Source organism: Capra hircus, chromosome 3 (assembly GCF_001704415.2).
Source record: "Capra hircus breed San Clemente chromosome 3, ASM170441v1, whole genome shotgun sequence".
NCBI classification, from domain to species: Eukaryota; Metazoa; Chordata; class Mammalia; order Artiodactyla; family Bovidae; genus Capra; species Capra hircus.
In genome coordinates, this window is record NC_030810.1 from 42,800,577 (window position 1) to 42,828,528 (window position 27,952).

The following is a 27,952-nucleotide window of genomic DNA, read 5'->3' on the forward strand; positions in this document are numbered from 1 at the left end:
AAAGTTAGCATTCCTTATTACAAAGCCTTTGCATGGAACTCCTATGCAATGCCCCTTCCCAGAGGGAGCTCACTTAGTTCAAACCATTTCCAGTGCTGACTTCCCCAAAGAGGCACAATAGGCACACCCAGAGCCTGCCATACCTTCAGAAGTCTATGAAAATGTTTAATTTCACTTGAAATCACAAGAAAAAAATGAACCATTAGGCCAAAGAAAGTGTTTTAACATGTGACATTAATATATTTACTTTTGTATCAACAGTTGTAAAACATAATTTATATATATATACATATAAGTGCTCATGCATGCTCAGTGCTCAGTCATGACTTTTTGTGACCCCATGGGCTGTAGCTTGCATATGTATATATACACAATATATATATAAATATAAACATTATATATACATATATATGAAAAACATACCTACACATATACAAACTTTTTAATCTTACTTGCAAAAGGGGTTTATGAAGGTAAAGGTGCTTAGGGCCCATGAAAGTCACACTGTGACCCTGGATGGTCTTGATTATGTTTTCAAAAATGAAACAAATTTTGATTCATTTTAAAGTGAAAGTGCATTCTGTAAGCAAGCTAAAAAGACAGCATCAAAAAATTGAGGAATAATTTCTTCAACATAACTGGTGATCATAATCTTTCTCTTTTTGTTAAGTTTAGAGACAGAAGAAGAGCAAGAATATCTCACTTCAGGTTACATTAACATCTCCACTGATTCATTGCAAAAGGGAAAGAAGTATTTGGTTTGGGTCCAAGCTTCAAATGTACTGGGCACGGAAAAGTCAAAACAACTACAAATTCATCTGGACAATATAGGTAAAGAATAAAAAATTCTGTAATGTCTTTACAAATAAACAACTCATTTGCACTGACCTAATCAAATGAAGTCAAGATCTGAAAGGAGTTCCCCTAAAGGTCCCAAAAAATCATGATAAAGAAAATAAGCATTACCCATAACCCGCTGCCTGAGACAAGTCAAAGATAAGTGAGGCTGCCTTTGTTTTATATATCCTTTCAGTCTTATTTCTACACAATAAAATTGTATCTTTTCACAATATTTATTGAGAATTTCTTATGTTCAAGCATAGTTCTCCGGGCTAGGGAAAATAAGACAGACAAAGAAGGTACTTGCTTGCAATCTACTGGGGATGATGGAAACGAATAAGGATTATAATAAAGTCTGATAAGTTTTATGTTGTGAGAATTACAGTATACTGCTATATTACACTATTTTTAAAGTTACGTTTTTGTTTGAAAAGTTCTACAAAAAACATAGAAAATTGTGGAGAATTATATAGACATCTTTGTGTATACTAGCCAGATTAAAATGTTAATATTTTTTGAATCAGGTATTTTAGAACTTGCCTTTTTTAAAAATTACAATATAGAATAAATATTTCTATTAATTTAATCTACAAGCTTATTTTTAATTAAAATCTTTAATTATCCCTTTTTACTGTTCTCAGTTTTTCACCATCATAAATTACACTGCTATGGACAACTTTTAGGCTGAATTTTTACATAGTAGTTGTTTTTCTCCTTAAGGTAAATTCCAAAAAGTAATTGCCCTTGAGCGTTTTACATCTACATTCTAATCCTAAAGCCAGAGTTCAGCCAAAGAGCACCAAGTGTGAATCCCCTTCTCGTTGCAGATTCTAGCGCCAATTAGCCCTGTTTTTTATTATTAAAGATAATTTCAGTAGCAAACACTTATGGCACACTTCTTCAGCACTAACTGCTTTTACATACATTATCTTGTTTAATCCTTATGACAACCCTATTTTGTAGAAGATAATGTAATTTATACATGAGGAAACCAAGCATGAGGCAAGTTGAGGCTGCAGAGCTAGGAAGCTTCTAGTTCCAGGATCCTCAACTCCTGTCTTTGTTTAAAAGCACATTGCAATGTGTGTGACAACTTTCCTGCTGATTAACGATTTAGGGGATATGGCGCCCCTCGGGATACAGCATGAGTATCCTTTGGGGACTACTGGGGTCTTCTGTTGGAACTAATATCTCGATGTCTCAACTATGATAACAGGATTGGTCTAAAAATCTATCCTTAGGCTATGAATATTGGCTTTGAAAACAAACACTGCTAACTATGGAGATGAATAGTAACTCCACTGTGTTGTATATTCTTGGAGTTATAGTTCTCTGGACCATGATCTACATGTTTTTGTAAGTTTACATTTTGAGGTAGTATACAGTCATAGCATGTGCGTGCTCAGTTGCTTCAGTTGTGTCCGACTCTTTGTGACCCTATGGACTGTAGCCTGCCAGGCTCCTCCATCCATGGGATTCTCCAGGCTAGAATACTGGAGTGTCATGCCCTCCTCCAGGGTATCTGCATCCCAGGAATCAAACCCATATCTCTTGCATCTCCTGCATTGCAAGCAGATTCTTTACCTGCTGAGCTACCTGGGAAGCCCTAAAAACAGGTTCTCCTCAATGGCTTAATAATGGTTAAAAGTTACCATGTTCAGTATCATTTTGGCAGTATTCAATATTAGGAACTAGATTAACATTAGTAGTATTACTGCTATTATTATCATTGTTATTTTAATCTTAGTGTATCTATTTACTAAACACCTATAGTGTTCCAGGCAATTAACGTGCACATTACACTTAATTCTGGAAATAATCATATATGATACCATTATACCCATTTTTTAGACAAAGAAAGAGATAAAATAATTTCTCAAACCACATAGCTGTAAGAAGGAGAGCCAGATTTCATCTCAGACTTGCTCACTTGCTGTAGTTAACCATCACCCCCGCCTTCCAAACTCTCCTCTGACTGTCACCTTCAAATCTTTTCACACTAAACCAAGGAGCCTCTTGTTTGCAGTTTCTGCACATCCACCCCCTCCTCCTCCTTTCTCAGTCTCTCAAAATGGATTCTAAGAAACTCAGATTGAAAAACACAGGTTGACAATGTAGGAGGCCCCTCCCAACAGAGCCCCTAGATTCTTACTGGATGTGCTATGTTGATTTATGGCACTTTAAGAATGAGACACTGCAAATTAGATAAATTAACTGTTCCATGAAACTGAAGCAGAGGACTCTCCTGGGAGTAATTTCCACACAACGGCTATGGGATTGGGCTTTAATTAAATTAGGGAGGTATGCTGAAAGGCAGGACTGAGTTAACAGTGTAGAAACACTGCCAAAATGACATGTGAAAGAAATGCTTAAACTTCCCTTATAGAGAAATGAGTTTCAATAAAGAAAATGCAATGCCTTCTGGCTGCCATTTTGAACATTAGTTCTCACCAGTGAATAATTATAAGTAAATACATATTGTTAGAAAGATACCAGACAACTATAATACGACTCCTTATTTCATTTGAAGTGGAAACTAAAGATACAGCATTTATGATGGAACTGACATTAAAAAAAAAAAAACCAAGTAAGATCCGATGGAAATGTTTGAAATGTAAGCAATGATAGAAAAAATTCAACATTTTGAGTCTTGTATAACAAACTAATGGTCAAGTACATATTTTATAATTACTTGACAAATATAAGCTCATGCAAACCTGAAGCCTTAGGTCTCTCTTGTATTGATTTGCTCTGTGCTAAGCCTCTATGTTAACCACACTTACCGTTCTATCTGCATTTCTCATAGGACTAAGAAAAGTTTTTCTTCCTCCCCAGAATATTTCTTTCTGGAAAAAGATCTCACAATGCTTGCGTTGTTATATTTGTAGCAGGCTATACTCAGAGATGGGGCGTAATTTATAGCCTTGAGGGGGGCTTAAGTATTCGCAAATGGTTTCAGAGCCCTAGAGATCCACTTCCCTGACTCTAGAAATCTCTGAATTCTGATTTTTATTTCAAGGAGCTTAAAATAGAAAAAGGAAATCAACTATGGAATTCAGATGATAAAAGTTGAGTACTGTAAGTTCTTTAATTAGATTAATTCTACTACTATTACTTATATTCTATGCTAGGTTATGGAGAAGGAAATGGCAACCAACTCCAGTGTTCTTGCCTGGAGAATTCCATGGATAGCGAAGCCTGGTGGGCTACAGTCCATGGGGTCACAAAGAGTCACACACGACTGAGCAACTAAATCACCATGCTAGGTTAAGCCCAAGGATTTTATTTTAGGTCAGTGTTACTAGAAAGCAAATCTTTAATTTTTCTGTTTTACTATAAATAATGTATCTGTGCACATAACTTTATTATTCATTGAAAATAAAACAATAATTTTTCCCAAAGAATACTTTATAACTTAGAATAAAAGGAAACTAATTCATAGAGAATATTAAGTTGTAATAATGGCCCCTAAAAGCACACTGATTTGTTAAATCAGTATTGGATTGGCCCAAGAGTTTGTACCATCGTACAGAAAACCCTGAATGAACTTTTTAGCCAATCCCAAAATAAATACATCTAACAAAGTCATAGGTTTTCATTGTTCTATTATGCATATAGGAGAAATGGGAAATGCCAATGATTGTATTCTATTCAGACCGAACAAATTTACAATAATTTGCAGATTAGAAATATAGAGATTCCAGGTACACCATGACTCCTAGTATGAAAAATAGTAAGATTAACCATTAGAATTTCGGTTTCCTTTTGAAAATCAACAGAAAATTTTAGTTTCCTTTTGATCTTCCCTGGTGGCTCAGATGGTAAAGAGTCTGCCTGCAATGCAGGAGACATGGGTTTGATCCCTGGGTCAGGAAGATCCTCTGGAGAAGGCAATGGCAACCCACTCTAGTATTCTCGCCTGGAAAACCCATGGACAGAGGAGTCTGGCAGGCTGCAGTCTATGGGTCGCAAAGAGTTGGACATGACTGAGCAACTTCACTTTCTTTTTCTTTGAAAATCATAATCACAGAACACAGCAATAATTTATAAAATCTTAGAGTCTTGTGAGACACTTTGTTCAAGTTACAAGTACAGATTTACTTTAATAGCTAACAAAACAAGTGAGCAAATATTTGTACAAGTTTCCCTATGACACAGGAGAATAACAATATGATTGTGAAAGATCTCAACTCAACATTTTGCCAAATCATATTCTCTGAGCTAAATTTTGGATGCAAAACATAATTTCTCCCTAAACATACACAGGAAAGAAGAGATATCTTCTTTACCTCTTTTTTTATACTCTTTTGTTAATAGGCCAGGCTTCAGATTTCATGAGTTAGGAATATAAGGCAGCATGAGGTGGGAAAAGACAAGACTGTTAAAGTTCCATTTAAAAGAAATGGAGAATGGGTGGAATGGAATTTTAATTAATAACAGCAGTTTTCTCCTACATAATAAATTAGAAAACAAGAAAAATTTCATTAATTATTAATTAGATCACGAGTTTTTTTGTTTAGTACTTTGAGTTTCAACATATATATTGATGAAAAAAATACCAATTTCTTCCTAAGCAGTTTTAAGTTACTGGATTTCTGTTTATGTTTTTTTCTAGTGATACCTTCTGCATCCATTATTTCCAGGGCTGAGGATATAAATACTACAGTGTCCAAGACTATAATCCACTGGAATAGTCAAACATCAATTGAAAAAGTTTCCTGTGAAATGAGATACAAAGCTACAACAAACCAAACTTGGAACGTAAGCTAAATTTACTTTCCTTTTACATGTAAGTGAGTAAAAGAAAAGCCAGCCAAGTCAATGACCAATGATCTATTTTACATGTTTTTATCTGACTGTTTGTGTGATATTCAAACTACTCTAGTTTTAATAATGATGCTTCCAAATAAAGAGGTGAGTTTCCTGAAAAGGTCCCTTGCCTTTTGTAAACCAGTAAATAGACAAATGTCCAACTAGGAGGGATTCATCTCTTTAGCTACTTATAATTCAGTGTCTCAGGGTGAAATTTATATCAGTGATTATGAATACAAATGCAAGTATTCTATGCTGAAATTTACCAGGCATTCAGGAAAATACAATTTGTTCAAAAAGAGCTTCAGATTTATGGGTATCTCTTTTTAAATGAAAAAATGCACAATTCAAAATGTAAGATTTATTACTATATTAGTTTTAAATGAGCATAAGGTATAAAAAAGTGAATGTCTAGGCAAATCAATCATCCTTAAACACCAGTGGTAAGTTAGCAAGTTAGTGTCTTAGGAGAGGCACAGGTGCAAGTTTCATTAATAAAAATCATATCACATGGCAGCACCTGTGACCACTATAATAGAAGCTCACTATTTTGAACTATAGGGGAACAATAATCTGAGGAAAAAGTACCAATTTAGGTGTATTTGAAAAGAAATGCCATTTTATTACTTTCAAGTACAATAAACTGCCATTTGTGTGTGTGTGTGTGTGTGTGTGTGCACGTGCACGTGCACACGCTCAGTCATGTCAGACTCTTTGCAACGCCATTGACTGTAGCTGCTAGTTTAGTCAAAATAATTAGGGAATGGAGTTTATGGCTTTGCTTAATTATGAGTTATGTATCACATATTAATTTGTCAGTTTTCAGGGAGTTAAGTGAAATGATACACATTTATTCTCTGATGATTAGCATGACTCCAAAGCCTTCATCATTCTGAACATGAATGAACTTTTGCTTTGCTATAGAAAGCAGTATGTTTAGGCAGTGTCAAAAAAATGAGGGTAAAACTATACTAACTTTACCACATACTCTAACAACTACTCTTTAAATCCCCAATGCCAACTTGCTTATTTACCCTTGTTCATTTAAATGAGAAATGTGACATTTTAGTTGTTTAGATTACACTTTGATGCAAGTCCATGTTCTGCATCACTTGATAAATACCCCAATAAAGATCCTGCTGGACTCCTTAACTACATAATTATGGCATTTGTGTTCACAGCAACTCCAAGCATAAAGCCTGGGATGAGCTAAATAAAAAAAAATTCACAGCCAATCTTTTGCATATGTGGAATTTAGGTAAATTAGAAAACAACCCAAATGAAATTCTCATCTTAGACTTTGAGTGAGTGAGGCTTTACTCTAATAAGACACCTGGGTTCAATCCCTGGGTTGGAAAGATCTCCTGAAGGAGGGCATGGCAACCCACTTCAGTATTCTTGCCTGAGAATCCCCATGGACAGAGGAGCCTGGTGGGCTACAGTCCAGTCCATAGAGTCGCAGAGAGTAGGACATGACTGAAGTGACTTAGAACACACACAAGGGTAGTGTCATGGTCATAGGATGATATAAGAATACGAAATTCCCTTATTTGGCACAAGTAGGAGGAAGTAATAAGCTATAAGAATGCTTAGGAAATAGAAAGGTGCTATAGTATCAGTATCTTGTAATAGATTTTCAGAAACCGTTTTTTGGTTGAAACTTTTGTTCTCTGCTCCCCCTGGTGGTGCTTCATGTGCCACTGTGAAACTTGGTAACTTGGAGGTGAATTTGAACTCCTCAAAATGTTCTCTTTATCAGAAGCAGGCAAATGAAGGAGCTGAAAGAATATTTGTTACCTCATTTAATCTCTATCACAATCTTTAGTGATAGGTAGTCTCAGCTCCATCACAGAAATGAAGACATAGGGCTTGAAAGAGCTTAAGCCAGGTTCTCCAAGCTTATAGTATTAGTACGGTAACTAAGTACCTCTCACAGACCCTACATTACTTTGGGCACAAAAAATTTTTGGAAAATGAAGGAACCGGTTTCAATCCAAAATCTGTATCCTATCCCTTTTACCATAATTTCTCCAAATGTAACCATTCACAGAGATGACCCAAGTCCAGTTGGTAACAGCCAGAATGAAGCTTTGTTTTCCACATGTGTTACCCATCAATTTCATCTGGATCATGCATAAAATGTTATCGTTACCTCCTTGTAAGGAGACGGGAAATGAGAGTCATGAAGAACAGGCAGACACAAAGGACTACAGATTTGCCCTTCCACCTCAGCTCTGCCTCCATCAGATAATTGCTGGAAGGAAGTTCTTTACTTCAAAGTGGTGGGCAGTTACACAGAAAGCCTTGTGGCTAAGTGCACAGGCTCTAGAGTTCAAAGCCTGGCTATGACACTTTCTAGAGGTACAACCTTGGGCAAGTTCCTTAGCTTCTCTGAGTCTCATTACTGCCGCACTTAAAAGAAGACTAAGATAAACACCCACCTCATATGGTTGTGCATGCTATGCGAGCGTGCATGCTGAGTCGCTTTAGTCATGCCCAGCTCTTTGCAACCCTATGGACTGAAGCCCACTAGTCTCCTTTGTCCACGGGATTCTCCTGAAAGAATACTGGAGTGGATTGCCATGCCCTTCTTCATATGGTTGTGGGGATGATTAAATGACGAGAGAAGCTAGCCCACAACCTGGAATATAGTTAATGTTCTGTAAATGCTGTTTGTTACTGCCACTCTTCATCTTAACCTCCAGGAGAGCCACGTAGCAGGTGTGGTTGAGCCAAAGATGCCCACCTGAAAATCAGAATCAGTGCATTGAGGATATTTTCACCTGTTTTTAGCTAAGCTGCATACATATTATAAGGTATTAGCCAGTCCTTCAGGTGAACCTGCAAGGCTGATGCCATGGGGAGAATATCTGCTTTGGTTATCTTCATCAGCTGTCTTCCTGACACCTTAAACTTGCATAAAAATTTGAGCTCACAGTTCTCAATGGCAATCTTTGCACACTCCTATGCACCCATATCTCAGGAGTATTTGCTCAGCTTACATGTGTATTTCCTCATCTTTTAACTGTGAGTCCCTGGAAGACAGGGCTGTTCCATAATCATTTTTGTATTTACATTGATATTTATAATGTCTACTTCACACAGATAATATTTGGACACATCAACTATTAGTATGATTATCTGCCTTTAATGGTGCCAAGAGCAGTGACAGTAAAGTAGGGAAATCTTGACTATAAGTTCAAGTAAATGAATTAATGGTGACTCAAGTCTCTGATGAAGCTAGATCAGGGTATTGGCAAACTTTTTATTCAAGGGCCAAATAGTAAACAGTTTAGGCTTTTCAGGCCATAAGATCTCTTTCTCAGCTATTCAACTCTGTATTTATAGCATGAAAGCAGCCATAGACAATATGTAATTAAATGGACATTGTTGCATACCGGTAAAATTTACTTATGCACACTGAATGTTGTGTCATTTCCATGCATCATCAAAATAGTCTTCTTTGGACTTTCTTTCAACCATTAAAAAAATGTAAAAACCCTTCTTAGTCATAGGCAGCCCCAAACCAAGCATCCACTGTTTTCTTGGAATAGCTAATAGAACAACGGGCAGATAGCAAAGGGTCAAATCCTTGGCCTTCACATTTCAAAAGTGTAAGTGCTTGTATAGAATAGAAAACTTGTAAGAACATGTGAGTTGCCGCCAACCAGTACCTATTGTATAGCACATGGAACCCTGCTCAATGTCATATGGAAGCCTGGATGGGAGGGGAATTTGGGGGAGAATGGATACATGTATATGTATGCCTGAGTCCCTTCGCTGCTCACCTGAGACTATCACAACTACTGTTAATCAGTTATACCCCAACACAAAATATAAAGTTCAAAAATCCAAAACAAAAAAGAATATATGATTAGTCACAACTAATTTCCCAATCCCCAACCCCCTTCCCTCTCATACCAAACACTAGCTAAAGGCTCCAAGGGCTTCCCTGGGGGCTCAGTGGTAAAGAATCCACCTGCCAATGCAGGAGGCTTGGGTTCAACCCCTGGTCCAAGAGGATCCCACATGCCTCAGAGCAACTAAGCCCGTGTGCCACAACTACTGATCCTGTGTCTAGAGCCCAGGAACTGCAACTACTGAGTCCACACACCACAGCTACTGAAGCCCACATGTGCTGGAGCCCATGCTTTGCAACAAGAGAAGCCGCCTTAACGAAAAACCTGCACACGGCAGCTAGACAGTAGCACCCGTGCACCCCAGCGACAGAAAAGCCCACCCAGGAACGAAGGCCCAGCACAACCGAAAATAAATAAATATGGAAAAAAAAAAAGAGGCTTCTGAGCAGAGAGAGGAGGAAATGGGTTGGTACGGGGGAAGAACAAAAAACGTTTAGACTCAGATGTTTAATGAACAGGACCCCTCAGCCTGTGCCATGCTCCAGGCTGGGGGGTCAGAGGCAGTTAGTTTATAGAATGCTGAATAGGCTGAGAGTCTTCCCTGCACCCAAGGATGCTCCCAGAAACTTAGGTGTAACCCTAAGAAAAGCAGTACCTCAAAATGATGGAGATTAAGTTCCCAGGCCTCCCACCTTGAGAACTGAGGCTTTAAAAAGAAATTAGCTGCTATAAAAATTAAGTTATATTTCTGGCACTTGAGATCATACCCTCTGCATAGGAACACAATTAAGCCCAACTCTCTCTCAATGCCTATTTTAGCCTCTGAAAGTATTATTTTGAAGTACCATCTTGAGCTTGCAAGGCCCTAAAGAGTCACCTGGTTTGCTTCTTAGTAGAAACAACTTTTAACAGTTCCATAAAATTTTTTCTATTTTAGAATTCTGGCTGTAACTTTAGGGTATTTCTCTTCTCAGAGGACTTGTCTACAAATATAATGGCAAGAGACATACGGGAGAATAGTGCATATGGGAGCTAAACTTTTGGCACTAGTCAAATCTCTCCTGTATCTCAGGAGAGCCCAGCAGCCTTCACTCAAATTTAAAAGAGCAGAAAATTTCAGGAGCCATGGGTGAAAATGTGGCTTATGGAAACTCTGAATGATATCTTTCAGGGAACATGATGTCCCAAAACAGACCTTTATATAATTTTTACAATTTAAATGTATTGCAAGTTTTAAGACATATTAAGAGTGGGTTTTAACAGAAGACTCTCTAAATGATGTGAATAGCCTGTTTTGTGTGTGTGTACGTGTGTGTGTGTTTTAATCGTGATAGTTTTAACTTTCTCTTTCATGGTCACTGCTTTCTTCCAGTTGCTGTTAATAAATAAATGCTTTTCTAGAATTTTTTCATGCTTATCTTTCAATTGTGCCTCACTGTTTCCAGTAGATCCACTTATTACGACACACTAATGTGCTGTGTAAGTACCTTGGTTTCTTTCTCCCTTCTGAACCAGCTTGTCTGGGGATTCTTTTTCATTATATTTTATGGCAGGTTGTAGCGCCCCACAAACATGACTTTTAAATTAATCCCTCAGCTATTTTTTTTTGCTTATCTTCCATTGGATTTTCACAGTTCAACGATCTTAAATGTTTTGTTTTGTTTTCATATATATCCTTATAGAATGCATAGATCTGCAATAAGCACCAATTGAACAGCTTAGTTTGTAGGTAATTTTTCCTAAAAGTCATCATTAGCAAGTGAAATTATTTCATCGTTCAGAAAGAATTATTGATCTAAATACCCACTGCAGAGAGACAGGGACAGACAGACAGATGTGGAAGGGAAGAAGGACTGAATTCAAACAGTAGCTATCAGGTCTCCCCTCCTCCTATCCTATTAAAATCAGCTGGGTCAAAATTAAGAGTCTATTACATGCTGGAATTTCTTGAGATTTAAAAGCTTGAGAGAGTTGTCAAACACTAAGCAATGTGTATTTGACTTTTAAGGTTAAATAACATGTATTTGATTATTTATGACTATCTTTTATACAAAGTATTCTATTTCTGTTTCCCCAGGGTTGAGAAGGGTCTGGAACATAATATGTCCCCATATGTATCTGCTAATAATTGTTTGTTTTAAAAGCCTACTGCATTATTTCTTTATGGTACTTCACTATGGTTATTCATCTATTTTAGGTTAAAGAATTTGATACCAATTTTACATATGAGCAACAGTCAGAATTCTACTTGCAGCCAAATGCTACATATGTATTTCAAGTGAGATGTCAGGAAACAGGTAAAAGGTACTGGCAGCCCTGGAGTTCACCCTTTTTTCATAAAACTCCTGAAATAGGTGAGTGTATTTCTATATTTATCTCTTCGGCTTTTCTTTTGACTTTTGTCTCTCTTCCAAGTTTATCTTTTTTTTTTCTCCCTGATTTCTATCAAAATTAACAAAACTATTCTAGGGCAGGTCAGTTGCTCAGTCGTGTCCAACTCTTTGCAACCCCCATGGATTGCAGCACGCCAGGCTTCCCTATACATCACCAAAACTGACTAGGGCAGGGGATAACACTTAAATTGTTATTTTGCTTTGATTTTGTTAAGGCTGACTACAATTTATGTAATGGTTCTCAAATATTTCAAGATGTAACAACCAGCTGGGGGTGCTTGTTTAGTATGCATGTTCACGGTGGCTGCTCCCAGAATGTCTGAGTCCATGATCTGAGGTAGAGGGGATGGGGGCTGTCAAATATCCTGGGTAACTGTCAGGCATGTAATCCCCCTAACCCTTGTTTTAAAAAAGAGTTTAGTAAGAGTTACAGTACACTATTTAGGCCATTCTGATAAAATATATTCTCCTTAGGAGATACAAAATTATTCAATAAAGATTGATTACTTTCTATATGCAAAGTAAACATAAAAAATTAAAACACTTCAACATGAGATTTTTTAATTCTCTTCTCAGTATAACCTAGCTGAGCTATTATTTATTTTTAGATATTTTCCTGCTCTTAATATTATTTTGTTAATTTTCTAGTCATTTAAACGTTATTCTGTAAAAGCTCAGCCAGGGAATTCCCTGTAGGTCCGGTGGCTAGGACTCTGCTCTTTCATTGCCAAGGGCATAAATTTACCTGGTTGGGGAACTAAGATCCCACAAGTTGCAAGCACAACCCCCCCAAAAAAATTAAATTAAGAAATAAAGTCTATTTGGCTAAGATTTTATTTTTAATTGTAAGTATATAATAAAACGAGCCTATTGTAATTGTCATAATACTACATGCTGGTCCCAGTCTTTATCTGGAAGATGTTTCTGTACTGTGGGTAGCTTACACACTAGAATTAAAATGTTCTTTTCAGAACTGAAGGACTTATTTGTAACCACAGCATTGTTAACGTCATTCTTACATAATATAACATCTTGGAATTATTTTATGTTTTCAAAGCACTTTGACATACATTGTAAATATTAATGACTACCAAGTAAGTAGAGGGAGCCATAGAGCCAAAGATAAGGTTGAAAAGTTCTTTTGGTGCCCTCTATGTACACATTATTAAGGGAATCATTTGCAATATGGGTTATCAGTTCTCTCTCTTTTTTTAAGTAAGTTTTTAATTTAAGGTATTCCAACTTAAATTGATATTGTTAAAATTCTTAGGACTTTTGATACCATTTTAGAACAGTCAGAATTTAGTAGATAATCCAGTTATTTTAATGAAATCTAGAATTGCTTAGCAAGATTATTCAAATTGATAATTAACATTTTCTTACCATTTATCGTAGTATACATAAGTGTGTTTGACCTTTACATCAGTCAAATTTAATAGTGAAATTGGCATCATTTTACAAATGAGGAAACTGAAGCATGATTTGTTTCCTTGCTAGTGAGTAAAGAGCAGTTAAAGCCGAATACAAGTTTTCTTACCACCAGCCCTTAGTAATCTCACTGATTTCTTTCTTTAACTAATTACAGTTGACTCTTTAACAACATGGGTTTGAACTGTGTGGATTCACTTATACATAGATATTTTTCAATAAATAATAGAGCACTACACAATCTGTGGTGGATTGAACTCACAGTGCAGAACAGGATACAGTGGAACCAAAAATAAAGAGGGTCAACTATAAATTATACGAGGAGTTCTGGCTGTGTGGAGGGTCAGCACCCCAACCCTTGTGTTAGGGGTCAGTTGTACCTCGAAGTGGAACAACTTACAGAAATATCCTCCAAGTACAGTCAGCTCTTCACATGCATGGGTTCCACCTTCATGGATTTAACCAACGAAGGGTAGAAAATATTTGGGAAAAAAATTCCAGAAAATTTGAAAAACAAAACCAATTTGCCTCACACCAGCAACTACTTCCTTGGAAGAAAGGAATGAAAAACCTAGACAGCATATTAAAAAGTAGAGACATTACTTTGCCAACAAAGGTCCATATAGTCAAAGCTATGGTTTTTCCAGCAGTCACATATGGACTTGAGACTTGGGCCATGAAGAAGACTGAATGCCGAAGAACTGATGCTTTTGAACTGTGGTGTTGGAGAAGACTCTTGAGAGTCCCTTGGACTGCAAGGGGATCAAAACAGTCATTGATATCCTAAAGGCAATCAATCCTAAATGTTCATTGGAAGGACGGATGCTGAAGCGCCAATATTTTGACCATCTGATGCTGACTCCTTAGAAAAGACTCTGATGCTGGGAAAGATTGAAGGCAGGAGAAGGGGAAGACACAGGATGAGATGGTTGGATGGCATCACTGACTCAATGGACATGAGTTTGAGTAAACTCCGGCAGATGGTGAAGGACAGGGAAGCCTGGTGTGCTGCAGTCCATGGGGTCCCAACGACTGAGAAACTGATAACAACAGCAGCAACTACTTCCATAGCATTTACATTGTATTTACAACTATTTACATAGCATTTTATTGTATTGAGTATTTTAAGTACTCTAGAGATGATTTAAAATATATGGAAGGATGTGCATGGGTTAAGGGCAAATACAAACTCCATTTTAGTTAAGGGATTCAAGCTTTCCCTGAGTTTGGTATCCAAAGAGGGTCCTGGAACTAATCCTCCATGGATACCGATGGACAACTGTATAGGACCACAAACCACAGATGTTCTCCTTTAAAAGTAAATGTTGTAAGCTACACACAGAAAGAATGGGGACATCACAGCTACCCTACAATTCTAAATTTAAAGTCTTTATTTCCTAAAGGAAAAATAATCACTCAAGGGGCAAAAATGCCAGCTGAAATTAAATATCTCTGAAAACTTGCATCTGTCCAGGACTAACACGTTAGCTAAGAGGAACTGTAAACTATTCTCTTGGTACAAATTCCTTTCTAAGACACATTAAACAAGATACAGGAAAAATGTGTTAGGGAAAGTGCTAGCATAAAATCATTTTGAAAAATTATCTCTTTTTTTCTATTTGTAGAAGCAATGCAAATTTATTATAATATGCAACCTAGAAATAAGTATTGTTTACATTTTAATGGATTTAATACTAGTTTTTTCCTATACACATATTTTTTAAATGGTTGGTGCTGTAGTATAAGTCCTGTTTTATATCCTGATTTTCTTACTTAATCTACCTTGTTGAGTTTAAAAAACCTATTTAATGGGTGCACTTCAGTTTATGGATGTAATATAATTTAATCGTTTCTCTAGTTAAACAATATCTAGGTTATTGCATTTTTCCTTTATCAATAAACTTCTTTGAATAGCTTTGTATATAAATTCTCCTTCTACCTTTAGGTCTTATCGGATCAAGAGCTGAGCATATTTTAAGATGCTTAATGCAAGTTGCCAAATTGCTTTTCAGTAAATCTTTAATATCAATTGCTTTTTAAAAAAGGTACCCATGAAAACAGTCATTCATTTAAGCTGTTCATGAAATGTTCATTTGTCCTATACTGCACATCAGGCACTTGCTAGGTACTTGCATAACTTCGTCAGTGAAGGAGACAAAGATCCCTTAATCCTAAAGAAGACAGACAAAGCAAAAGTCTAACCAAAAGCACACAGCATTATAAACAAACAATAAATCAAAGCAGTAAGAATTAAACCTCACCACCAAAGTTTGAATTGCTTCATAATGGAAAAAATAAAAAGATAGTTTCTGTAATACTTTAATTAACTTGCTTAGCAGTGGGGTTTGGGGCCAAACTTTCCTGGTAATTTATTTATTTATGAAGAAACATCACTTTTTGGCCTTTTGGCTAAGATCAAGTATGAAGAAACACAGCCCAGGCAGTAATCCTCCCTTCATGGAAGAATTTCCTGTTTTGGTGCTCTAAAATTCTTATTTGTGAACCACTAAATAGATTCATTCTTGTAACAATGCGTTTTCAAAATTTTGCGCAGATGGCACCACAGGACAAATCGTGACGTAGGTATGGCTTTCCTGCAGACCCTAGCATTCTTCTGTCTCACTTTCCCTTGGATAGTGCCTTTCCTTGGCTTTTAAAAACCTGGTCTCCAAAAGAAACCAAATGAAATCATTATATAGTATAACCAAATTATAATAAGGGTTAAATGACATACTCGCTTTTTCATCCTTAGAGTATTTAGACTTCAATGGAAAACAAAGCCTTACACAGTAGCCCCCCCAACCATATGGGTGGGGAATATATTCCAAGACCCCCAGTGGAGGCCTGAATCCACGGATAGTGCTGAACCTTATATATACTATGTTTTTCTCCTGTAAATAAAACATAAATTTTAATTTCTAAATTAGGCACAGCAAGAGATTAACAACAATAACTAGCAATAAAATAAAACTATAGCATTATACACATAATATACATTGTGTGAATGTAGTTTCTTTCTCAATTTCAGAATTCTTATTGTGCAAATTTAATGCCTTTTGCATCTTAACTAAGCACTCAGCACACACTCTGGCTGTAACTTTTGCAGTTTGAGGTATGATAGCAAAACTAGCACAAATTTCTTTTTACTTCTTCATAATTTAAAGGACAGAAGATTTATTCTTACCATACAGCTTGGCGTAGAACTATTTTTCTTTCCTTATTGAGAGTTTTCATCTTTTCGCTTAAAGGAAGCACTTTACAGCTTCTCTTCAGCATATCCAAATTTCCAGCATCACTATGCTTGTTCTTTGGGCCCTTATTATGTCAGATAAGAGTCACCTGAAGATAAGCACCATAATACAGAAAAGTTGTTTTGATAATCACGATGGCTACTAAATGACTGACAGGCCCAATTCGTGGATCATTCATATCCAGGGTAGGATGGACTGGACAATGCAAGATTTCATCATGCTACTCAGAATGGTGCACAGTTTAAAATTTAAAAATTCTTTATTTCTGGAATTTTCCATTTAATAGTTTTGGATCCAGCTGACCAGGGTAACAGACTGAGGAAAGCAAAACCATGGATAATGATAAGAGGGGACTAAAAAAAAAAATAAATCAACCTCAGAATATACTTTCAGACTTTATGGGACAAATTTCCCTGTATTAGAGACTACTATGTTTCTATCCTGGTGTAACAACAAGAGGCTAATTCAGTGGCTGAATCCAGGTGACTTCAGGATAATAAATAATACAGCTAATATTTATTGGATGCTTATTATGTGTTGGGCACTGTGATAAGAATTTTACTCATCACTGCAGCCCTATAAAACTGTTATTCCAATTGTACAGAGGAGGATGAGGCTCAAGGAAGTTAAGAAGTTTGCTGAACATTATAAAGCTGGTAAATGGCAGACCTGGGCATGAGCCAGGCTGCAGGATTCCAGCACTTAACCTGTAGTTCTGCTGGTCTCCTTCCTAAGAGACCTCAGAGGGTCCCTTGTCAGCCTCCTCTGGATCACCTAACGAAATCCTCCTCTACATATTAGCTAACATGCCAACAGAGCTTCTTTAAATTCTTTTAATGTTTGTTATGAAATGCAAACACATGAGAGAAGAGAGAACCATAAGATGCTATCAACTGTTTCCACTTTGGCATGAATACCAGGTGTGGAAGCAGGTTTGTGTTAAAGTGATGAGAATGAATCCATAGGAACCTTGGGATGGGATAGGGCAGTCAGAGACAAGGACAAAGTACAGGTGGAAAAGGTGACCTTACCCAAGACAAGGCACCACAGGGAAATTCACAGTGTGTTTTTCCAGCTGGAACTTGGTTCAGTAAAATGTCTTGGAAGCAGTGCTTCGCAGAGGATCATCTGCATTAGAAATGCTTGGGTACCAGTTAAAAATACAATTCCTCAGCATCTATCAAGTGGTATTTCTGCAGCATCTATCAAGTGGTATTTCTGCAGTGTGTTCTGGAGGTTGGACACACCCTTTAAGAGGGAGAAGTGTGTGGTCAAAGAGGGTCAGAACTGATTGCCCAGGCCATTGCCTTAGTAACATGGTTTTGGGGGGCAAAAAAGGGTGGGTACATGAGATTCTCAGGCCATTCTCTCTAGTATTATCTGGTTCCACCTCTACCTCCTTTTCCTCCTGCCCACCACTTCCTCAGTCCCTGAGCACCCCAGGATCTCAAGAAGTATAGGATGCAGGGCCATGCCTCCAGTGAACCATCCAAATTACCCCCTCGGCCTAGACCCTCTCTGCCTCTGGATATGAGGTTTCAGCAGAGGCACTGAAAATTTCCAGGGGCTGCTAAAACTGGAGCTTCTAGACCACCAACCTGGATATTCACTGCAACAATTCTTGGAGTCATTAAGCAGTGCAGAAATAGCACCAAAAGGGAAAAGATAGTTTGTTGGCACAGAAAACTTACACTGAAAATATGAACGTGAATTTCCTTATTTCACTCCTACTGATGTGAAAAACTGTGAGAAGAGGACTTCTAGGCAGGAATGTTTTTCAGTTCTGTTGTAATACAGATCCTTTTGTCATGAAGAAAAGTTACAGGCCTTCTAACCCCTTTAATGACAAGTTAGAGGCCTGAGGGAAGGGCAGTTACATTTCACAATGACTAATTAACTTGGTTGAATTACAACTTGCAGTAGAAAAGTTTCCCAGAGAAATCAGAGTCTTTTTTTTTTTTTCTGGAGGTTCTCCAGAGGAAGGCAAGTATAAGCAAGATATTAAACCACATTGTTCTTTGTTCTCACAAAATACCATTGGTTGTATTGCCAGTGACTCAAAGATTCTCATTAATTTTTCAGGATTTTAGTGGTTCAAAAAGAAAAAACAAATGTTAATGGAACCAAATATAGGTGATAATAAATATAATGCAAATTAGAAGTGGCACACAGAGTGTACTTTGCAAAAATTCTGTTATTTGTAATTAAGAGATTTCTGATTCATTCATATTAAGATGGATTATAAATTTGTAGGTTTGTGGTTACTAAGCTGGGTTAAACGTATATACACAATGTTCTTTGAAATACTTATGATTTTAGATCCTTCATCTGGATTTATTTAATCTTCTTTGGGTCCTGTCCCTAGTAAACCACCAGGGTTTTGTAGAATAAAGAACAATTCATAAGAGTTTCACAATCTCTCTGAGGTCTGCAATCAGATAATAGAGAATAAAGATTATGCTTTTCCATGAGGAAGTCGTAATCTCCTGTGTTAGTTTCCTATCACTTCTATTAGAAGTTAGAATAAATTCAGTAACTTAAAACAATACAAATGTGTTTTCTAGTAGTTTTGGAGGTGAGCAATCCAAAACAAGTATCACTGCACTAAAACCAAGGTATTGGCAGGACTATGCTCCTTCTGAAGGCTCTCAGAGTCAGTTTCATGCATTTTCCAGATTCTAGAGGCTGTCTGCATTTCTTGGCTTGCAGCCCCATTTTTCATCTTCAAAATCAGAAGGATAGCATCTGCCAATCTCTTTCTTGGACTCTGATCCTCCTGTCTCCTTATAAAGACCCTTGAAATTTCACTCCTGAATATAGGATAATCTCCCCATCTCAAATCCCTTTTGCCATATAAGGTAATCTATCCACAAATTCCAGGGATTAGAGCATGGACATCTTTGCAGGGTCAGTATTCGTCCTACCATGTCTCCTCACCTAACCACCCACTACCAAAAACTGCAATGTTTACCCACTACAGAATTTTTCATGGTGATTGGGTGTAAGCAAAAGAAATAAAATCTGGTGTTCTGAAGCAGAAAAGGAATTAATTATTGGAACGACAGCTGGAAAGTAGTAGAAAGGCTGGTAAAATGGTCACAGATAGGATCCAAGGGATGGGGGCAGCCAGAAGCACAGCCAAAATCTTAGCCGGGGAAGATCTTGTGAGGACTCTGCACCTGGCACTGTGCTCTCTGCCACTGCTTCCCTGTGCCCCAGATTCTCCACTGGTGCTGCTGTTACCAGACTCTGGATATAGCTATTGCATCTACATTGGATTCTAAGTAATTTCCTGGAGCCATGTGTGAGTGGGGAAGAAGGGCATCTGATGAGTGAGGCTTAGGTCATCTGCTTGCAGCTACTTGCTGGCTGGGGAGGGGGTGGGATGGGGTAGGGAGAGGGTTTCTCTGCTCCACTGAGGCTACCACAGTGGGAAACCCTACCTGCCTTCTACCTCCTCTAGGATGCCCACAAAGAAGTAGGTCCTGCAGCTGGGCAACTGAAAAATGGCAAATGTCCACTAGACTGTTCAGACTAAGGAACAGGTACATGCTGGGCTTGATAGCCAGGTTGCACCTTTGAAGAATCCTGAACCACTAGGTAAAATCGGAAGCTGCCCATGCTTGTGCATAGAGTTTGCTACACTTTGATATCAGATCCTCACCTCTCTGAGATCCATGTCACTCAAGAAAATGTCTAGGTGGCTGCCATTTTTTTTACCTTTTCCTTCTCTTATTATTTCTCTTTAATGATATGACCGCCATACCCAGATTTCTTACCTTCTTCTCCCTCAACTGTAAGGAATATAAGCATGAAAATAATCCCTTGAATATGTCTAGGCACGACCTCCTATCCTTAATATACGAGGATAACATGGTAACTCATGAAATGATTCATGGTTCAACTTGTTTTTCAAGGCGTGGTAGAGTTTATTCTGACGTATCCTTTTCTCTGCCCAGGGCTTCTGGTGACTATTTGATAGTTCTGCCTACTGTCTTTTGCTTTGCCATCTGACATGACTATAGTCAAATCTTTACCCTTGGCCCAAATAATGTTGAATTCCAACCATAAAACTAAACTGGCCTAGGACGATAGCAGGTAAATGCTGTGAAACAGTTGAGATTATTAGAATAAGGAGAATAAAAATAAAGAAATCACAAGGGGATGCTTATGTTTTAAGACAAACAAGACAGGAAAAAAACCTTCACTAACTTGAAAAACACACCTTTAGTATGACTTCTCTTTCTAAAATACCTAGAAACTTCGGAAGGAAAGGTCTAGAAAGGGTCCTGTGTCAGCTCTGGTCAAAGCTCTAAGATGCAGGTCTTGGTTAGTGTGGCTCTAACACCAAGACTGGCAAGGACAAAAATAAAGGTGCCTTAAAATTCTCTACCCCCTTTGGCCTAACAATTCCAGTTATAGAAATCTAGCCTTAGGAAATAAGTAGAGATATGAAAAGAAGTCTGATGCACAAAATTTATTTAAAAGCTAATTATAAAATAAGAATTTGGAAACAATCTATAAGTCCAGTAATAGCAATAGCTAATGCTTACTAAGCTTTTAATTTGTATAAGCCATGGTACTAAGCACTTTGCATGAACTATCTCATCAAACCTCACAATGAAGCATTATTATTACTATCCCATTTGACAAATGAAGAAACTGAGTCACAAAGCAGTAATTTGCCCAGGGCCATGCAACTCCAGGTGATGGAGCCAGGATTTGAACAGTTTCATCTAAATCCAAAGCTGTTATTTGAAATCACCAAGATACACAGTTTCTCAATGGGAGAGTGATAGAATAAACACAGTATAAACATGATGAAATATTTAATTGCCAGTAGTATGATGATTGTGAACAAGTTTTAATAAAACTTTTCAATGTTCATGGTGTATTATTGAATAAAAAAACCCAGATACAACATTTAGTAAAGAGCATAATCTCCACTAGGGCATAGATATATACCAAAGACTGTTAACAAATATATTAAAAAAATGATTGTTTCTAGTTTTTGAACAAATACAAAATTGTATTTTCTTTTTCATACTCTCCTATGTTTTTCAAGCATCCTGTAGTTAGCATGTGTGTTTGTTACTTGTTCAGTCGTGTCTGACTCTTTGCAACCACGAGGACTGTAGGCCTCCAGGCTCCCCAGTCCATGGAATTCTCTAGGCAAGAATACTGGAGGCCATTCCCTTCTCCAGGGGAATCTTCCTGACTCAAGAATTAAACCTGGGTCTCCTGCATTGCAGGCAGATTCTTTACTTTCTGAGCCACCGTAGCTTGAATAAAATAGTTGGTGTTCAGAAGAAAATAACTCTAGGCTGGAAGAGTCTAAGAATCAGCGCTCAGTGGGTTAGTCCAACCATAGGCCTTTCAGGTGGGTCCTGAGCCCTACAAGGCCAGGCAGCTCTAACATACTGGCCAGCCCCTAGGGACAATGGCTAAGTCTCAGCAGGGGAACTCTGCTTGCTGGGCTGGCTGAGCTGCCCCACCTGCAGCCATCCTGATAGAAAGTGAGATTGTTAATTAATGGGGCCAGCGACCAGCATAAATCACATGCCAGAACCAGGTAGGAATTTTTACTCTTGGATCTCTGTGCCTAGGTGACTTTGGACATGTCATTTATCCTTATTATGCCTTTGTTGCCTCGTCTTTAAATGAGAACAATAGTATTATCTACCTGATTGGGTTGTTGTAAGGATTAAATGAGAGAAAGCATGTAAAGTCTAGTGCATTATCTGGAATGTAATTAGTACTCAATAAATCATCACTTTAAAAGAATAACAAAACACATTTTGCCCCATGGTAGACGTGGAGGAAAAGGCTGAGGAGACTGGTTTGACATTATCCGTAAGGCACAGATGGAAGACATTATTGCAAAAGTTAATTCCTTTTGAGTAGATCTGATTAAATTAAGCTGGTATTCAGTGGGCCAAAGAATGCAGTTATGCTTCTAGTTTTGTCCAAGAATAAGAAACTACATCTTTAAAAAAAAAAATTCTCAACTCCCTATAAACACGTTCCCTTCTGTTAAGACTAACTCTAGTGTCCAATGTCAGTGTGTATAAATTATATAAAAATTTTTACCAAATTAGAAATGATTTGGGGTTTCTGAGTATACTCAAATATGTGCTGTGAGAGTAATAACCATAATTTAATGTTCTGCTGCAGAGACAGAATTGTCTCTTTACAGACAATACCACAGACATTAAACAAATAACAAAAATACCGTGAGATTTTTTTCCAGCGTTTTAGGCAAAACACTGATCATCAGAGCTGATATAAACAATGTTTTTAGTCATGGAAGCTGGATTAAGGGTTAGGGCTTTTTTTTTCCCTTCTCTTTTATTTTTCTTTTAAATTTATTTTCTCTTTTTACAGTTATTGCTTTTATAATAAAAAATATTAAGTGTGATTTTAAAAGAAATGACCTAGCCACTTGGTGGCAGTATGCTGTGAAGAATATATAGTCTATATGACTTCATTATAGTCCCATGCTTAAAAATTTTATCATTGACTTGATTACTTCTCTGACAATTTTGCTTATAATTGTTTTACTTCAGATACATGATTCTTTATGAAATTACCTTTTCACAATTAAGCACAGTTTTTAAATGGCTTCATTACTCTAACCTGGTCAGTTCGAAATTATGATAACAAAGACTCTAAAGGAAGATTATGTTTCTTCTTTATTAGGGCTAATGAAGCCCTAGTAAGATATAAAAATTATTTTTAGGTGATGCAAATTAATAACTGATGTTTCATTGCCAAATAACCACCTGTAGTTTATGCAACAGAATTATATTAACCTGTGTTTAAAAGCTAGCAACATTATATATTATTTTTAAATAAAATGCTAATTCAAAAATAATAAAAATGAAAATAATCCAGCAACATATGCTATAAACCTATGATTCTGCCAAACTAAAAGTTGTATTACATTTTAATGTAATATTTTTTTTTTAATTAGATGAATAATATTGGCTGTTGGCCATTGGTGATGGAACCACACACTCAGGGGAAAAAAAGAGATTTACAGAAGCACTGAGGAGCCAAAAAGAGTTTCTGATTTGTCACAATTCAGAGTAGGGCTTCCCAAGAGGCACTAGTGGTAAAGAACCCACCTGCCGATGCAGGAGACATAAAAAGACGATAGTTCGATCCCTGGGTTGGGAAGATCACCTGGAGGAGGACACGTCAACCCACTCCAGTATTCTTGCCTGGAGAATCCCATGGACAGAGGAGCCTGGCGGACTACAGTCCATAGGGTCGCACAGAGTCAGACACGACAGAAGCGACTGAGCATGCAGCATGCACAGTTCAGAGTGAAACATTTCCCTCTTGCTGGGGAGAAGCGAGATAAAAACACAAGAAAGAACTTTTGGCTTTTCTGATGTTTTCATCTCCTAAAATTCCCTACCCATGGGTCTTAGAAAACTCCTCTTCAGTTGAGCCTGTGTTTACAACCAGATCAGCCTTTATAATCATTTCCAAAGACCCATAGGGACCTTGTTATTGGAACTCTGTGATATTTTTGTCAAAAAGAGTTGCCCCAGCCACATAGCTTGTTATAAAAGCCTGTGATATCCCTGTAGCAGTTAAGGACATCTCAAGTTGTGATCTCTCCCTGACCCCCACTGTAATTCTTTTAAAAGAAGAATTTGAACACTAAAATCAGAATGACTGAATACACAGGGTTTGAGGCCCTCTTGGGGATCCAGAGCTTAGAACCACTTTCAGGAACATCTTCCATCAACTGGGAGAATCGTGTCCTTGAAATCACCTCTGGAAGCTTTTAATTATCAGGAGGGAGGAGGTGGATGAGGAAGCTCCAGGACTCTTTTTTTTTTTTTTTTTAATGTTCAAGCTGGTTTTATTTTTTGTTTGTTTGTTTTTCTTCTTTCTTTTTTTTGTTTGTTTGTTTGTTTTTTTTAAATTTTAAAATCTTTAATTCTTACATGCGTTCCCATTCCAGGACTCTTGAGTTCAGACTGAAAATGAGTTAGCTGTCAAGGAAGCTAGATGACCCCACCCTGGTCAGAAGCTTTCATTAGCAATGTTCTGAGAGCCTTTATGAGTAGACAGGGCTGGCCAGGATCCTTGCCAGTGGGGAAGGAGCAGAGGGAAGTCATTAATGGCATTCCACCCTTATGTTATAACTTCAAAGTGTCTGCTAATCAAAACTGGGTTTCTTATATGGAGCCAAGATATTGTTTGCCAACAGCATCTTGAAGATTATGCAAAGGCAAAAGTGTCATATCTTGGAGGCACTTAAGGAAACCTGAACCTTATTGCATCACCTATTGGAAGGAATCAAGTAGAGACTGGTTGGGCATTTTCTTCTGGGTCAGTGAATGAAATAAAGCTCCTTGGTATTTGTTGCCTAGAAGTCTCATAAAATTAGTGGACACATCTTGAAGTCTTACAAACTCCAGGTAGTTTTTATCGTCCTTTGAATGTTTCCTCCTTTGGGATTTATCCAATTTAATGAAAAGAAGAAAAGACACACATACTAGAAGGCTTTTACTCCATCTTTCCAGTCTATTAAAGTTAGTGGTTTACTTTATTCATCTCCGAACAAGTAAAGAAACTCTCTTAGGAAACTGGGTAACCTGAGTGCAAAGAATGAAAAGCTTACACTATTTTCTTTTTGTTTAAGTTCCTCAGGTCACAATGAAATCATTCCAACATGATAGTCAGAATTCTGGACTTCTAATTGCTTCCATCTTTAAAAAACACCTTACTTCTGGTAAGAAAATCCTGCTTAGGTTTGTTGAATAGTCTTAGCAATCATTCATTTGAATGCTCCATACTGAAAAATCACATGTTAGGCATAAGTTCTTGAGAGTAAGATATGCCACATGATTTACATAGGAAAATAACCAACAAAAATCCGCTTAAAATTGATTTTAAGGAGTGTTTTAAGTAGATTCTGCCGGCTTTTGCTCTGGGTTAGAAACATGTTCATTTCAATTGGTGCTGGGGCTCAAGACCTCAAAAATTCTTCCTAAAAAATATCATTATTTAAGTGTTTACCTTGTGCTAAAAGTTTCATGTATTTCATCTTTTTCAATCTTCAAAATAACTTCTTGAGGTAAGTGTTATGAGTCTATTTTACAGATGGGAAAACTGGAACTCAGAGACATTGAGGAACTTGTCTGGACTAAAATTCAAATCCGATTTTCCAAATCCTAAAGTCTATTGTGCTCCTTCTCTTACACAAACCAGCTCCCATTTTATTTGTTAGTATGACTAGGTATTTTCCATTGATAAGCATACCAAAATGTTTTAGGCATAAAAAGATATGAGATCAGGTTGTGGAGCATTTATTTCCTTGCACAGAAATATGGCAGGAACAGTATAAAAACTTTTGCAGGTGATATTGATGTTCTTTGGACTTTTATTTATTTATTAAAAAATATTCTGTGTTGCCAGGCACATATTCTATGTGCCAGTCACTATTTTGAGTATTGGGGAATCTGCAGTGAAAAAAACGAACAAAGCCCGTCCTCATGAAGTTTCTTTTCTAGATAGATGAATGTGTGTTGGGAGGAGGTAGACAACAAACAAAACAAGAAAAGTAAGGTGGCAGTAAGTGTTATGAAAATGAAGCAATGTAAGGGTACTCTAAATTTTGTATTATGTGAATCAATTATGAGCCAAGTGCTTAGGTTCAGAAAAGATCCCTAATTACAGATGCCTACACAGACCAGCACCTTGGTATTGCTGTGGGAACTGTGGGGGCTAGGAACTCATGGCTGCTCTATTAGGTAGACATCATTTCACAGAAGAGGAAACTTGAGTTTGGCAAGTTCATTATTTATGCTCTGAGGTTACAGAGCTGATAAATGGCAGTATCTAATTGGAACCCAGGTATCTCGGCTTGTACTTTTGGTCACTCTCCTCTACTCCTCACACTCCTTTACCTGATCCCATGTTAACTTAGGGATTCTCCATCATCTTCTAGGCTCTAATGTCTGGCAGTCAGTCCTCCCATTAGTGGCTTGAAATTCTCAGCAGCAGTATTTTAGTCCCAGGAAAACACTAACTCCATACCCCACAGAGACTAGGAGTGAACTAAGCCACATTGACCCTAGCCCACCAGCTGGCTTTAGGAGAGGGGCTGGACAGCCTGGAGACCCCCAAGTGTATGTTAGGTGCAGCTGGGAAATAACTAGAGTAGGGCCAATTCAGTGCCTGTCATGTAGTAAGTATCTGATAAACATTTGTCAAAAGGAAGAAGGAGGATGGAAGGAGACAATACACAGCATGGCTTAGATACAACTCCCATATGACAAATCGTGTCTCAATTACAGTCTACATTTGAAAACAGAAAATAGGGTTTTTCATGTACTAGGGAGAAAATGCGGAGAAGGCAATGGCAACTCACTCCAGCACTCTTGTCTGGAAAATCCCATGGACAGAGGAGCTTGGTAGGCTGCAGTCCATGCAGTCGCTAAAAGTCGGACATGACTGAGCGACTTCACTTTCACTTTTCACTTTCATGCATTGGAGAGGGAAATGGCAACCCACTCCAGTGTTCTTGCCTGGAGAATCCCAGGGATGGGGGAGCCTGGTGCGCTGCCGGCTATGGGGTCACATAGGGTCGGACACAACTGAAGTCACTTAGCAGCAGCAGCAGCAGCAGGGAGAAAATGTGACGGGCCTGGCAGATAATACATGTTGAATATATTATTTATTTAAAGATTTCAGGTGATTAATTCTACTTCAAAGTTCAAAAGAAGCACTGTTTCTAAAATAAAATATCAGTGCAAAATATAAGACAATTTGAATTTCTCTCATATATTGCTCTAAGTAGAGTGCCCTTTTTCAGCAGGAAGAAATTCATGAACAATAAATTTTGAAGAATGGTGACAAGCTGTACATAACTTCGGTCTTGTACAAAAGGCTAAACAAACCAAAAAAACCCTCAGTTGTGATTGTGGCCAGCTTTAGCCTCTGTCACAAGCAATTGGGAATTCTCACTTGTGTCAGGCAAACCAAATGAGGTTCATCACTACACTTTTTAAAATATAAAATATGCAAGCACGAGCTCATTAAAAAATGTCTAACACTGACCACATTTGCCAGCCACCCACTGACCTCAGATCCATGGAACCCAATCTTCTCAAACAAAAGATATTGTTGTGCAGTTTGGAATGGCAGTCACTTTACAGCCCAAGGTGAAGGTTAATTTTATTTCTTCTTCCTGTTTCCATTGAGATTAATGACCTTCACTTGGTACAGAAAGAGAGAACAGTGATTCTGGTATCACATGTTGTTGTTCAGTCATGTCCGATTCTTTGTGACCCCGTGGACTGCAGCATTCCAGGCCTCCTTGTCCCTCACCATCTCCAGAAGTCTG

At 37.6% G+C, this 27,952-nt stretch overlaps 1 protein-coding gene across 1 annotated transcript in view; it reads left to right on the forward strand.

Moving 5' to 3' along the window:
* IL23R (interleukin 23 receptor) overlaps positions 1–27,952 on the forward strand; it is a 61,792-nt gene that overhangs the window by 22,935 nt on the left and 10,905 nt on the right. The window contains exons 4-7 of the mRNA XM_005678285.2: positions 671–831; positions 5,456–5,601; positions 11,710–11,866; positions 25,247–25,336. Coding sequence (XP_005678342.2) covers positions 671–831; positions 5,456–5,601; positions 11,710–11,866; positions 25,247–25,336 — 554 coding nt within the window. The remainder of the gene's footprint in view (positions 1–670; positions 832–5,455; positions 5,602–11,709; positions 11,867–25,246; positions 25,337–27,952) is intronic.